This window comes from Leucoraja erinacea, chromosome 4 (assembly GCF_028641065.1).
Source record: "Leucoraja erinacea ecotype New England chromosome 4, Leri_hhj_1, whole genome shotgun sequence".
Classification (NCBI taxonomy): Eukaryota; Metazoa; Chordata; class Chondrichthyes; order Rajiformes; family Rajidae; genus Leucoraja; species Leucoraja erinaceus.
The window spans coordinates 74328882-74342932 of record NC_073380.1 but is presented as its reverse complement, the minus strand read 5'-3'; the positions used below and the strand labels follow the sequence as shown (position 1 = coordinate 74342932).

Sequence of the window (14051 nt, the reverse complement as noted above, 5' to 3'; positions counted from 1 at the left end):
AAATAGAGTGGGAGACTTTTTGATACACTTCCTGCCCAATTCTTTGAATTTGCAGCAGTTGAATTTGTACTCCATTTCTATAATTTAGCACCAGTGCAGTCATGCAAAAACATTTCATAAAATTAGTACAACAAATGCTTGCTCCTGTGAAACATCATCAGGCAAAAAAAAGATAATCTGTCTGAAGCTGGATGGTTCCTCTTTAAATATGGGAGTTTTTATTTCAAAAATAAGGTCATAAAGTCATAAGTGATAGGAGCAGAATTAGGCCATTCAGCCCATCAGGTCTACTCTGCTATTCAATCATGATTGATCTATCTCTCCCTCCTAACCCCATTCTCCTGCCTTCTCCCCATACCCCTGTCACCCAAATAGTACTGGATTCTGATCTCCAATTCTTAGCTAGTATTTTAGCTAGAATTATGAGTGTGGCATATTGTTAGCTTTCCCACCACAGGTAGTAGATTTTTAGTTTTCCACCAGTCGATTTTTAGTTTCTTTGCAATCCAGGATGAGTAGGAGCAGGAAAGATGAAGTGATATGATCATTCTTGCAAGGAACAATGGAAAGCGACAATTTTGACACCTAACTGCTGCCCAATTCTTGCATCCATCTTCATCTTGGATGAGGACGTTTTACCTCTTTGTTGTAGACCATTTCTGTGGTACTGAAACTGCCTCAGAACACACCAAATTACTGGTCGGACACTTAATCCTGCCGAATTTGAGTAGGAGAATGCTCTAGCTTGTATAAATGAGGTCTATGATAAATTTTCCCATCTTCAACATAAGAGTTAGTGGCATGCCCTGCTTCCATCTATAACCAACCCGACTCTCCTGCCCTGATGAACTCTGATGGTTTATAAATGTCCTGATTTTGTGGTCTCAATGTGACAGTACTGCGCATTGAGAATACAAGGTACAGATTGAATGATTATCTGACCAATATTCCAAGTGAAAGCAAATCACAAAATGATCCTTTGTTAACACCAGCTCACATGACTTTCCTTCAATAAGCTCAAAGAATGAGATTAAACCATTCTTCAAACTACTATTGAACTACAAGTTTTGCATCTTACATTTACCACATTTGCAAGTTACATATTTGCATGTTCATAATTGTGAAGTGGAAATTAATGTTTAGTTGTTTGCACTAAGCATACTTCATTGAAGAATTCTGGATATGGTCTGCAATATATGGCTAAACGTGATAAAATATATTTGGCCCATCAAATAAGATTACATTTCCATCTCAAATAGTCAATAAGATATGATGCAAATGAACCTTGACCAAGAATAATTAATAGGATGGCACGATGGCGCAGCGGTAGAGTTGCTGCCTTACAGCACCAGAGACCCGGGTTCGATCCTGACTACGGGTGCTGTCTGTACGGAGTTTGTACGTTCTCCCCGTGGGTTTTCTATGAGATCTTCATTTTCCTCCCACACTTGAAAGACGTACAGGTGTGTAGTTTAATTGGTTGGGTATAATTGTCCTTAGTGTTAATGTACGGGGATCGCTGAACGGTGCAGACTGTGTGCCGAAAGGATGTTTCCACACTGTATCTCTAAACTAAACTAAACTAAAAACTAAAATTGAATGGCATAGCCAAGGAGTTTTTCACAGGAATCCCCATGTGATAAATCTGTAAATTACTGTATTCATGTATTACATGAATTCTAATTCAAGTTAGTCAAAGGCAAGGTCTCGTTATTGAATAACAACAATCAATTTTTGCTTAAAATATTGTTTGCTTTACAGCCACAGATCTATTTTACTAAATGACAACTGATAGTTCATCAAGAGAGTTTTATTGTCATATGTCATAGTGAACAATGACATTCTTACTTGCAGCAGCACAACAGAATATGTAAACATAGTACACTGTAAACAATATAATAACCAAGAAAGAAAGAAAAAATGTATGCAAATATACACATACAAATACACATATATATGTGTCTGAAGGTCTCGACCCGAAACATCACCCGTTCCATCTCTCCAGAAATGCTGCCTGGCCCGCTGAGTTACTCCAGCATTTTGTGTCTATCTTTGGTTTTAACCAGCATCTACAGTTCTTTCTTACATATATGAGTTGAATGTGGAATAATGATCCCTTGATTTTTACAGCATACCAACTGCGAATCTGCCAATCTCCACCACCAATGATCACGGGGCAGAATTTGACCGAAGATGATGAATTTGAAATAGGTATGTATGCGTGTGCTGCACTGGAGTAATGCCTCTGTGGCTTTGTTTTACCATCATTTTAAATTTCCTTTCAGCATTACCAAACATGAGTGAATTTGGATTAGTTCCACATTACGATACTTGACAAAGCTCACCCAGGATAATCTTGTAAAAATCCTCCTTCTTCTACCAATTTTGGTGATAAAAATAATAGGTTTAAAAGGTTAGATGTACCATTGACACATGTACCGAGGTACAGTGAACACTTTGTTTTGTATGCTATCTAATGAAATCAGATAATACACTACATAAATTATATCAAGCTGAACGCATGTACCAGGATAGAGTGAAGATACAGATACTGAGTGCACAATATAGTTCTCAGTATTGCAGCCTAACAGTTTAGAGTTTTAAAGTTTAGAGATACAACATGGATACAGGCCCTTCGATCCACCAGGTCCGCGCTGACCAGCAATCCCCATATATTAACACTATCCTGCATACACTTATAAAAGGACAGGACAGGCTAGATGCAGGAAAAATGTTTGGGTGGTGGTGTGAACTGTGGTGAGGATGTTAGGAATTTGCAGGGTGACCTGCAAATTGAGTGAGTGGGCAGATGCGTGGCAGATGCAGTATAATATAGATAAATATGGACAATTTTTACATTTACCAAGCCAATTCACTTACATACCTGTATGTATTTGGAGTGTGCGAGGGAACCGAAGATCTAACCTCCATACAGACAGCAGCCCTAGTCTGGATGGTACCCGGGTCTCCAGCGCTGCAAGTGCTGTAAGGCAGCAACTCTACCGCTGCACCACATTGCAACCCACAGTTGCAGAGATAAAGTCAAATGTTTGCAATACAGTAGAGAAAAATCAGACAGTCGAATAGTTCATGGAGTGATCATTCAGAAACATATTAACAGAGAGGGAGAAGCTTTTCCTCAGTCTGATGGTGTATGCTTTCGAGACAATAGACAATGGGTGCAGGAGTAGGCCATTCGGCCCTTCGAGCCAGCACCGCCATTCAATGTGATCATGGCTGATCATCCCCAATCAGTACCCCGTTCCTGCCTTCTCCCTATATCCCCTGACTCCACTGCTTTAAGAGCCCTTTCTAGCTTTCTCTTGAAAGTATCCAGAGAACCGGCCTCGACCGCCATCTGAGGCAGAGAATTCCACAGACTCACAACTCTCTGTGAGAAAAGTGTTTCCTCGTCTCCGTTCTAAATGGCTTACACCTTATTCTTAAACTGTGGCCCCTGGTTCTGGACTCCCCCAGACTCACTTCTGGTTTCCTGCCTCTAGTGTGTTCAAACCCTTAACAATCTTATATGTTTCAATAAGAATTCCTCTCATCCTTCTAAACTCCAGAGTGTACAAGCCCAGCCGCTCCATTCTCTCAGCATATGACAGTCCCGCCATCCTGGGAATTAACCTTGTAAACCTATGCTGCACTCCCTCAATAGCAAGAAAGTCCTTCCTCTAATTAGGGGACCAAAACTGTACACAATACTCCAGGTGTGTTCTCACTAAGGCTCTGTACAACTGCAGAAGGACCTCTTTGCTCCTATACTCAAATCCTCTTATTATAAAGGCCAACATGCTATTTGCTTTCTTCACTGCCTGCTGTACCTGCATGCATACTTTCATAGACTGATGAACAAGGACCCCCAGATCCCGTTGTACATCCCCTTTTCCCAAATTGATGCCATTTAGATAGTAATCTGTCTTCCTGTTTTTGCTACCAAAGTGGATAACATCACATTTATCCACATTAAACTTAATCTGCCATGCATCCGCCCACTCCCCCAACATGTCCAAGTCACCCTGCATTCTCATAGCATCCTCCTCACAGTTCACACTACCACCCAGCTTTGTGTCATCTGCAAATTTGCTAATGTTACTTTGAAACCCTTCATCCAAATCATTGATGTATATTGTAAATAGCTGTGGTCCCAGCACCGAGCCTTGCGGTACCCCACTAGTCACTGCCTGTCATTCTGAAAGGGACCCGTTAATCCCTACTCTTTGTTTGCCAACCAATTTTCTATCCATGTCAGCACTCTACCCCCAATACCATGTGCCCTAATTTTGCCCACTAATCTCTTATGTGGGACCTTAGCAAATGCTTTCTGAAAGTCCAGGTACTGGCTCATCCACTGACTCTCCCTTGTTCATTTTCGTCATTACATCCACAAAAAATTCCAGAAGATTAATCAAGCATGATTTCTCCTTCGTAAATCCATGCTGACTCGGACAGATCCTGTTACTGCTATTCAAATATGCGGCTATTGCATATTTTATAATTGACTCCACCATTTTCCCCACCACCGATGTCAAGCTAACTGGTCTATAATTCCCTGTTTTCTCTCCCGCTTTGCTTAAAAAGTGGGATAACATTAGCAAGCTTATGCATCTTCTGCCCAATGGGACCAGAGAGAATCAGGTGACCTATTGATGTACTTTGCTGTTTCTATGACTGCATGATTTCACTTCTGCAGTGTTGCACATTTCCAATGCTTCCACTTACCTTCCACTAAACATTTGTAACTTTGAGACTCAACCCTTCCTCCATTCTTCTGAATGGGTTTCCATTTTTATATCTTCCATAGTTTTGTACTGATCTAACATTCGACTGTTAATATTCTAACTTGTTCTCTGTTTCACACATCCATTGTGCCAGTTGACTGACTTTGATTCTTCATTGATCAATGTCTCCGTTTCATTATTCTCTTCATCGTTCAAATCCATCCCTGACATCGTCCCTCCTTATTTCTAATTGTCCACAGTCCTACAATCTCCAGAAGAACATGAATGCTGCAACTCTGGCAATGTGTATGTCACCCATTCACTTCAGCCAACCACCGGCGGTGATGTCTTCAGCCTTCTTAGCCCTTAGCTCTGGGTCACCCTTCCCAAACCCCTCTGCTTCATTACTTCTGTCTAATAGCTAGTTGTTTGACCAAATGTTCAGTTTTTCATTAAATTATCTCTCCCTTTGGTTAGATGTCCCTCTTTGTGAACAACTATCTTGGGATGCTTTCATTTGTGGTGTGTGTAAGTTGTTGATGGTAGGCAGAAAGCCAGATTTATATGGTCCACATTTCTTGCATCTCCTTCAAGTGTATTGTTTTATGTTAGAGTGAAGTTGTATGAGCATTGCAGCTTAAATTTGCTTTTTCCAAGCTCTACAAACTCGATAGGCATGGTATCATATGAAACTCAGATGTGATACTCGGTGTGCTCCATATCTGAACTGATCAGGATAGAAATAGCTATCAATAGTTTTGCCCATTCGTTCTCACTTGCATCATCAAACCTTAACTTAACTTTCCACTGCAACTGCCTTGTAAAATAGCCATGCACTGTGAGAAAATCCCTTCATTTTAAATAATCAGCATCAGGTCCTGTGTCTGCAAACATTCCTAATCCTACATCTGAAATGGTTTTTGCCGTTTGGGCAGGTGGTTTAGCTCCACTATTTTGGTATCCATATTTTTTTGAATGTGTATTACAAGCCAGCAGTGAGAAATTCTTCTGCTCTTGAGAATCCAATTTCTTCAAACTAATTTCCCGTGAATTAAGTTAGCAAACTTGAAGGTAATCTGAAATAGCAATTTATAGATTAAACCTGAAACCTACCTGTGACAGAAAAGTAAAATACATTTGACAAGTGATTTATGCTTCAAGTAATACGCTTATAAATCAATTGATAGCAAGAACAGTTATTTGCTTCCAACAGCCTATTAAAATGCAGGCAGTTTCCAAGATAATTGTGGAAGTAAATTATTCCACTGCTGAATATACAGCTTATTTATATATATATATATATATATATGTGTGTATATATATATATATATATATATGAAGTAGAGCTTTTGCAATTGCAAGTTTTCAGTAAACAAACTGACCAGGGAATACACTGAAGTATTTTCTCATTTGCCTAAACTAAGTTGAAATGAATTATCAAAAATAAATTCAAGTTTAATTATGTTGTCTGAACTGCAAGCAATTTCAGTATTCAAAATATTAGAAAACACATTTGCAGAGTTATAGTGTTGAACATTCTCTCCTTTAACAGATCATTATTTTAAGATTTGAGAGCATGTGAGTGAATTTTGAGAGCTTATGTGTATTTGATGAATTAGCACTGGTCGTGGCAAAGATATGATGTCTCCAATATCCTGCTGCACTATTAGTACTCTAATTCAATATATAACAAACATCATTCTACTGTGTACAGCAACACGATTGCAGGTTAAATTGTGATCACTTAAAAAATAATAATTTATTGAATTTCAACTTAATTATTTTTCTGAAGCGCTCCAAACCCAATTAAATTGTAACTTAAATTTGCCACCTGAATGCAACAGTTTTGAGATATCCATTTATTGGATCCCAGTCCAAGATATCACCTGAGTGTTGTATCTTAGGCCCAACCATCTACAGCAACTTTATTAATAACTCTCTATGCTTTATAAGATCAGAATGGGGATGATCACCAATGATTGTACAATGCTCAATTGTAATCATAATTCTAAATCATAATTCCTCAGCAAAAGCCTTCACGTGCACCAAGACTTGGACAGAATTCAAGCAGCGATTGATAAGTTGCAAACAACATTCATCATTGTGTGTAAAATCATGAGAGGAATAGATCAGAGTTTCTTGCCCAGAGTAGGTGAATCCAGGACCAGAGGACATAGGTTTAAGGTGAAGGGGAAAAGGTTTAATAGGAATCTGAGGGGTAACTTTTCACACATAGGGCAGGAGGTGAATGGAACAAGCTACCAGAGGAGGTAGTTGAGGCTGGGACTATCCCAACATTTAAGAAAAAGTTAGATAGGTACATGGATATAACAGGCTTAGAGGGATATGGACCAAAAACGGGCAGGTTGGACTAGTGCAGCTGGTGTGGGGAAGTTGGGCCGAAGGGCCTGTTTCCACACTGTATCAGTCTGTGACTATCCCACAAAAATACCAGGCATTGACCATGCATCCTTATTTTTCCACGCTATTACCATTCCTGAGCCCCTCACCTGGTGGTCACTATTGACAGGCTTATCCACCACATTAAAACCCACAAGAGCGGGTCACAGAGGCTAGACATCCCCAGGAGAGTGACTCAACATCTGAATCTCAAAGCATTTACACAAGCTGTCAGATACAAGTCAGGAAAATGATTGAATACTTTCCAATTTGCCCTGATGAGTGTCGATCCAACGGATCTCACAAAGCTTGACGCTATCCTGCATAAAGCAGCCACCTGATTGATAACTGATCTGACTTCCTAAAGATTTGTTTTCTCCACCAGCATCGGACAGTGGCTGCAGCATGTACCAGTTACAAATGGCAGTGTAGTAGGGCAGAGATTTCTGACAGCACTTCCAAAGCCGACAACATCAACAACCAAGAAGTGCAAGGACAGTAGGTTCATGGGAACAACATCAGCTTGCTCACCATACCAACTTGGAAATATATTTCTAGTCTTTCTTCATTATTCGGTTTAATAACTGAAGCCTCCTTGCCAAAAGCACAAATAAATACCATGACTAGCACTTCAAGTTGGCACAACACCACATTATTAAGGGTAAACAGGGAGGCATTAAATTTTGGCTTTACCAGTGATGGCCAGATCCCCCCAAGAAAAACAAAATAAATGGAGCCCATGTTTATCATGACCTTGTAAATTGCACCCAGAGACATTTCTTCAAAGTATGCGCTTCACAATCTGTTGCATTACAACTTGGGACAAAATCTGGACGAAGGGCAATTCTTTCCTTGAAAACTACAGCACAGATTGATTTGTAAATGCTTACAATGTCACTTTAGACCATCTCAGAAGACATTTGCCCCATTAGACAATCTGTGATTAATAGAAATAGAATAGAATGAACATTGATATTTTACAATTCCATTTAATAAAGAGATATCTGCAGGAAAGGAGATTAAACTTATAACAGGTGACATGGCTCCCACGTGTGCAGATTCACACCTATTTCACATCTGGTTTCACATTTCAACGCAATGGCCTGCATGAAGAATAAGGATTTTCTGTGTAGTCAATTATTGTCCAGGTGGTGTAAACCTCAGAAATTGTCATTATACGTATCAACAGCTGTTATCCAGTCGAGCTACTAACCCCACAACCCAAATAATTTAAAGGAGGAGAAATAATGAACAGATGTCTCTTAGGCCTCCCCTGTGCCACCAGCGATCCCACTGAGAAAGGTCCTAATGACACAAAAGCACTTCAGCATCTGTTTGCTGTTCTTTGGCTGTCACCTGGTCGCTAAAGAAGTATGCTACTTGCATGTTGAGTACCAAGAAAGCATGTATGCAAAAATGACAGTGGTTGGCTCCAGAGCTTTGTTTGCTATCTTGCTGGGAGTGCGGGACCTCCATTATTATTGTGCCAGGAAATATATGCAGCACTGAGAAGTGCATTAACTCTTGCCTTGTGTGGCTCCGCTTTGTATTCTCTCATGTGTAGCCAGGCACAGCCACATGTCAACTTTTTAAAAATTGGTTCACTTCTATTCTCATTATTTGTCCATGATATACTGAAAAGTGAGATAAGTAATCTCCTTTAAAACATTGCATATTTATGTGCAATATCAATATCTTTAAAAAAAAATACCGTTTATGTCATTGCCGTTTGCCATTTATGGTCACCTCTGTCCTTAGGAAAGACGAGACTTACATTTCTTGTTGATCCCAGAATTTAAGTTTCATTCTGTCTACCTTGTGCAGTTTTGCTTGTTTTTCAAATATGACTTTCTGCTGACATTGATTTCCTTTTGCATTAATTCAATTTTCGATCTAGACATCTGTATGGTAATTCTTACCTAATCTAAGTGTTTAGAATCATATCAAGAATTTAAAATGAAACAAATCTGGGATAGGACCTGAGTTGCCTTTGACTTTGTCTGCTTGACGTTTTAACAGATGTGAGATGTGGGGCAGATGATTAATTTGATTGTAGAAGGTAGGATGGTCACTTGAGTGTTATATGGCGACTTCCTGCCTTCCTTACAACAATGAGTTTACGTTCGACTTCGGCAGTTTTTGTAATTCCTTATCTCCAAACCTAGCAGCTTGAAATATGCGAAATAGTTTAAATATAGTTTATTGTGTTTAAAATATTGTCTGTGATTAGGAGGAGCAGGAGAGCTTTTTTCTAGCTTCATCAAATTAACTCTGCAAACAAATATTGGCTTCCAACAACCACCCCTCCCCACTTTGCCCCGAACATGAATAGTTTGCTCCACAACAATCACTAGTCAGCTTCTCCATCAACAACAACTTTCACTGACCCATCAAGTACACAATGGGGGATAAATCCTCTGGACGGACCAAGTGTATCAATGGGCTTCATGGAATCAAATTGCTTGGGAACTGGCAGCGATATTTATATAATCTTTAGCTACAAGTTTCCAGACGACTGGATCGTGGTTATAATTGTGCCTTTATTTAAGAAGGGCTGCAGGGATAGGCTAGGAATGTACATGTTGGTGAGCCTAACATCAGTGGTGGGAAGAGACAGAGGATTCTGAGAGACAGGATCTACTTGCATTTGGAAAGACATGGACTGATCAGGGATAGTCAGCATTGTTTATATGTGGGAAATCGTGTCTTATGAATTTGAATTACATTTTTTTGAAGAGTGAAAATTGATGATGTAATTGTTACCTATATGGACTTCAGCAAAGCCTTTGACAGATTATGCACAGTAGGCTGGTCCACGTGGTTGGATCACATGAGATCCATGATACAAAATGGATGGTGTCTGAGGGAAGCAGTGGACTCTTGTTTTTCAGATTGGAGGACCATGAATAGTGGTGTGCCGTGGGGATCAGTGCTGGGCCATGTCATCTGTATTAATGATTTGGATGTGAATGCAGTTTGCTTGGTCAGTAATTTTATGGGTAATATCAATTTTTGGTGGCTTATTGGACAGTGAAATTATCCATGATTACACAGTATCTAGATCAACCGGGAAATTGGGCCAAGGAATGGCAGATTAAATTTAAATTAGACAAGTGTGAAGTGTTGCATTTGTAAGGTAAACTAGGCAAAGGTGTACACAGGGCCCTGGAGATCGTTATAGAGCAGAGAGACCAAAGGTGTAAAAGTAAATAGTTCCCTGAAATGACGATGAGGACGGCATTGGGCACACTTTCCTTAATCAGTTACAGTATTAACTACAGGCGTTGGTATATTATGTTACAACTGTACAAAGGATTAGTGAGATTGCACTTGGAGTATTGTGTGCCGTACTGATCACCTCACCCCAGGATGTCATTAAGCTGAAAAGGGTGCAGAAAAGATTCAAAAGGGCATTCCCAGGAGCATAGGGGGCTAAGGAGTAACTTACAGAGGTGTATAAAATCATTAGGGCAAAGATAAGATGGATGGTCATAGTCCTTTTCCCAGTATTGGGGAATCTAAACCTAGGGGTCATAGGGTTAAAGTAAAGGGGGGAGAGTGATTTAAAGGGCACTTGAGGGGCGACTTTCCCATACAGAGCATGGTGGGTATATGCAACAAGTTACCAGAGGAAGTGCTAAGAAACAGAAGCAATTACAATGTTTAAACATATTTGGGCAGATACATGGATATTAATGATTTAGATATGAGCCAAACACTGGCAAATGAGACTATGTCAGGTAGGTAACTTGTCGACAGAGGTGAATTGACCAAAGGGCTGTTTCTATCCTCTGTAACTCTCTGACCATCTGACCTTTCAATTGTTTATGACCTGCTCCCTCCTTTTTACAGTTGAAATGTGAAGGTAGAATCAGACCTCCATATCTGCCATTGGGTCTAATTTCCTCATAGAGCAACATTGACACAGTCTGGGCCTACTACCTATCCCTGTAATCCATGATCCCCTCCCCATTTTCCTGAGTTCCTCTCCACCATCCTCCACTTTGCTCCTCATGACATCGTCCTCTCTTATCTGACGGTTGTTTCTGGCTTTCACCTTTGAAATGAAATCTCCATTATGTCAATTGGGTTTTCTGCAGCTGCCAGAAATTTCTATTGGAGCTCTACATTTAAGCACTGTGGGATTTTTGGAAAATCTATTCTTCTGGCATTACAGATAGAATAGTGGGCACCCTAATATCAGGCCTTGCCTCCAGGATGTAGGTTAAGGCCAACATTGAAATTTCTGCCTTGTAGAGTTTGAATTGCATGTTTAGTATAAAAATGGTAATATCATTGTCTTTCTAATTGCCCGACAGGAGACCTCATAAGATTCCATTGTTTGCCAGGATTCACACTAATTGGAAATGAGATTCTTACCTGTCGACTGGGGGAACGTTTACAAATGGATGCTGCGCCTCCCTCTTGTGAAGGTTGGTATTTTACATTTCTGCATGCAAATGTCTTCCTTTTACTGCTATCCCTAAACCACCCATTACTACAAAAAGTAAATTGGTAATTTTGATTGCACATCTCAGAAGAACATTGAAACAAATTTAGGGTTTCAACAAGGAATCATTATTATTGCCATTTACTTGTTGGAATTAGACAATAGACAATAGGTGCAGGAGTAGGCCATTCGGCCCTTCGAGCCAGCATCACCATTCAATGTGATCATGGCTGATCATCCACAATCAGTACCCCGTTCCTGCCTTCTCCCCATATCCCCTGACTCCGCTATCTTTAAGAGCCCGATCTAACTCTCTCTTGAAAGCATCCAGAAAACCGGCCTCTACCGCCTTCAGAGGTAGAGAATTCCACAGACACACAACTCTCTCTGTGAAAAAGTATTTTCTCATCTCCGTTCTAAATGGCTTACCCCTTATTCTTAAACTGTGGCCCCTGGTTCTGGACTCCCCCAACATCGGGAACATGTTTCCTGCCTCTAGCGTGTCCAAGCCCTTAACAATCCTATATGTTTCACTGAGATACCCTCTCATCCTTCTAAACTCCAGAGTGTACAAGCCCAACTGCTCCATTCTCTCAGCATATGACAGTCCTGCCATCCCGGGAATTAACCTTGTAAACCTACGCTGCACTCCCGCATTAGCAAGAATGTCCTTCCTCAAATTTGGAGACCAAAACTGCATGCAATACTCCAGGTGTGGTCTCACTAAGGCCCTGTACAACTTCAGAAGGACCTCTTTGCTCCTATACTCCACTCCTCATGTTATGAAGGCCAACCTGCCATTCACTTTCTTCACAGCCTGCTGTACCTGCATGCTTACTTTCAGTGACTCATGAACACCGACACCCAGATCCCGTTGTATTCCCCCTATTGAGCTCCTGAAATCAACTGGTGAGAATGTGTGGCAAATAACCTAGCCGTACAAGTAACCAAACAGCTACCAGAAGAAAGAAAATGGCTTCAGGTTCCTTAGACTTAAGCAGGGGCCATAATGCTGGCATAGTGATAACTTGGAGATTCTCAGGGGCATCAGTGGCACTCAATTCCAATGTAATTCTCAGCATGGCTGAATAATTTATTCCGATTATACTCTTCATTCAGATACTTATGGGCTATGGTTGGGGATGTGGGTTTGTGGCCAGGTTGGAAGATAGAGGACGTATTCTCAATGTATAAGCTGTGAAGCACAAAATAGCTGGTATTTAAAACGCAGCCTCCAGGTACAATGTGTTTTTTTCCCCATTCATTTGGCTAGTGGTCATGCTGAGACGTTCTTTGCTTTGTATCAGAAATTCATACAGTGAGATCAAATGAGGAAACATTTTTCTCTGTTTATTATTGTACGGTTTTGATGTTGTAAAGCAGTATTACTTCAAGGACAATTCAAGGGTTTTCTCACTGCAGACACAATTCAAATGTTTTTTTGTTTCTTGTGACCATTAAGTATTCATGGAAATTCTTCAAAACCTGCAACAAACAGTGAACAGACCCTTTTGGACGTTACAGAAAAGCATAAATTATATTTTGAGCTCACACATCCTTCATTTCTACAATAATATGAATGTAAGAATATATTAATCATGGGCATTGTGTGATAATAATTTGATCAATCACACAATATGTAATTTAAACTACATTTTAATCTGCAAGCGATCTATTTTAATCAACTCTCCTGTCTGTTTCCCAATAAGTATCTTGTGTATATCTTTCAACCAAAACAAATGAAAGCCGTTTCATAATGGCCAGACATTCATGCCTGAATTCTGAGAGAAAATAATGGTGCTTCTTCACATAATTGTTGACATTTTGCTAAGTAAATAAATTACTGCAATTTTGGGCTTTTGCAATTGAAGTGAATCCCAAGGTTGTGGTCAGATGGTTAGAATATTTTGGTTGACTATGTTACAGCATTGGAGTCCTCATGGAGACTAGCATAGTGTATGAATTTGTGATGACATTCTCTAGTCATAGTCATATATCACAGAAACCAGCCATGCTGACCAAGATGCCACATTTGTCTGCATTTGAACCATATCCTTATGAACCATAGCTGGACACATAATGCTGGGGTAACTCAGCAGGACAGGCAGCATCTCTGGAGAGAAGGAATGAGTGACATTCAGGTTAAGACCCTTCTTCAACCTTTCCTCTGCACATATCTTTTGAAAATTATTTTAGTTTTGTTATTGTACCTGCCTTCAACTATTTCTTCTGGCATCTTGTTGCATCAATCCACTACCCTCTATGAAAAGGTTGCCCTCAGGTTCCAGCTACGGCTTTTTCCTCTCACCTTAAACATATGCCCTCTAGTTTTTGATTCCACTATCTCAAGGAAAAGACCGTGCATTCACTCTATCTATATCCCTCATGATTTTGTATGCTACTGTATAATATCAATCTCGGCCTCGTGCACTTCAAAGAATAAAGTCCTGGCCTGTCCAAGCTCTCCCAATAGC

At 40.1% G+C, this 14051-nt stretch overlaps 1 protein-coding gene across 1 annotated transcript in view; it reads left to right on the top strand.

Annotated features, from left to right (window-relative positions):
• Nucleotides 1-2139: 2139 nt before the first annotated feature.
• LOC129696550 (CUB and sushi domain-containing protein 3-like) overlaps nucleotides 2140-14051 on the top strand; it is a 31777-nt gene continuing 19865 nt past the window's right edge. Inside the window, exons 1-2 of the mRNA XM_055634574.1 lie at nucleotides 2140-2211; nucleotides 11447-11560. Coding sequence (XP_055490549.1) covers nucleotides 2166-2211; nucleotides 11447-11560 — 160 coding nt within the window. The 5' untranslated portion in view covers nucleotides 2140-2165. The remainder of the gene's footprint in view (nucleotides 2212-11446; nucleotides 11561-14051) is intronic.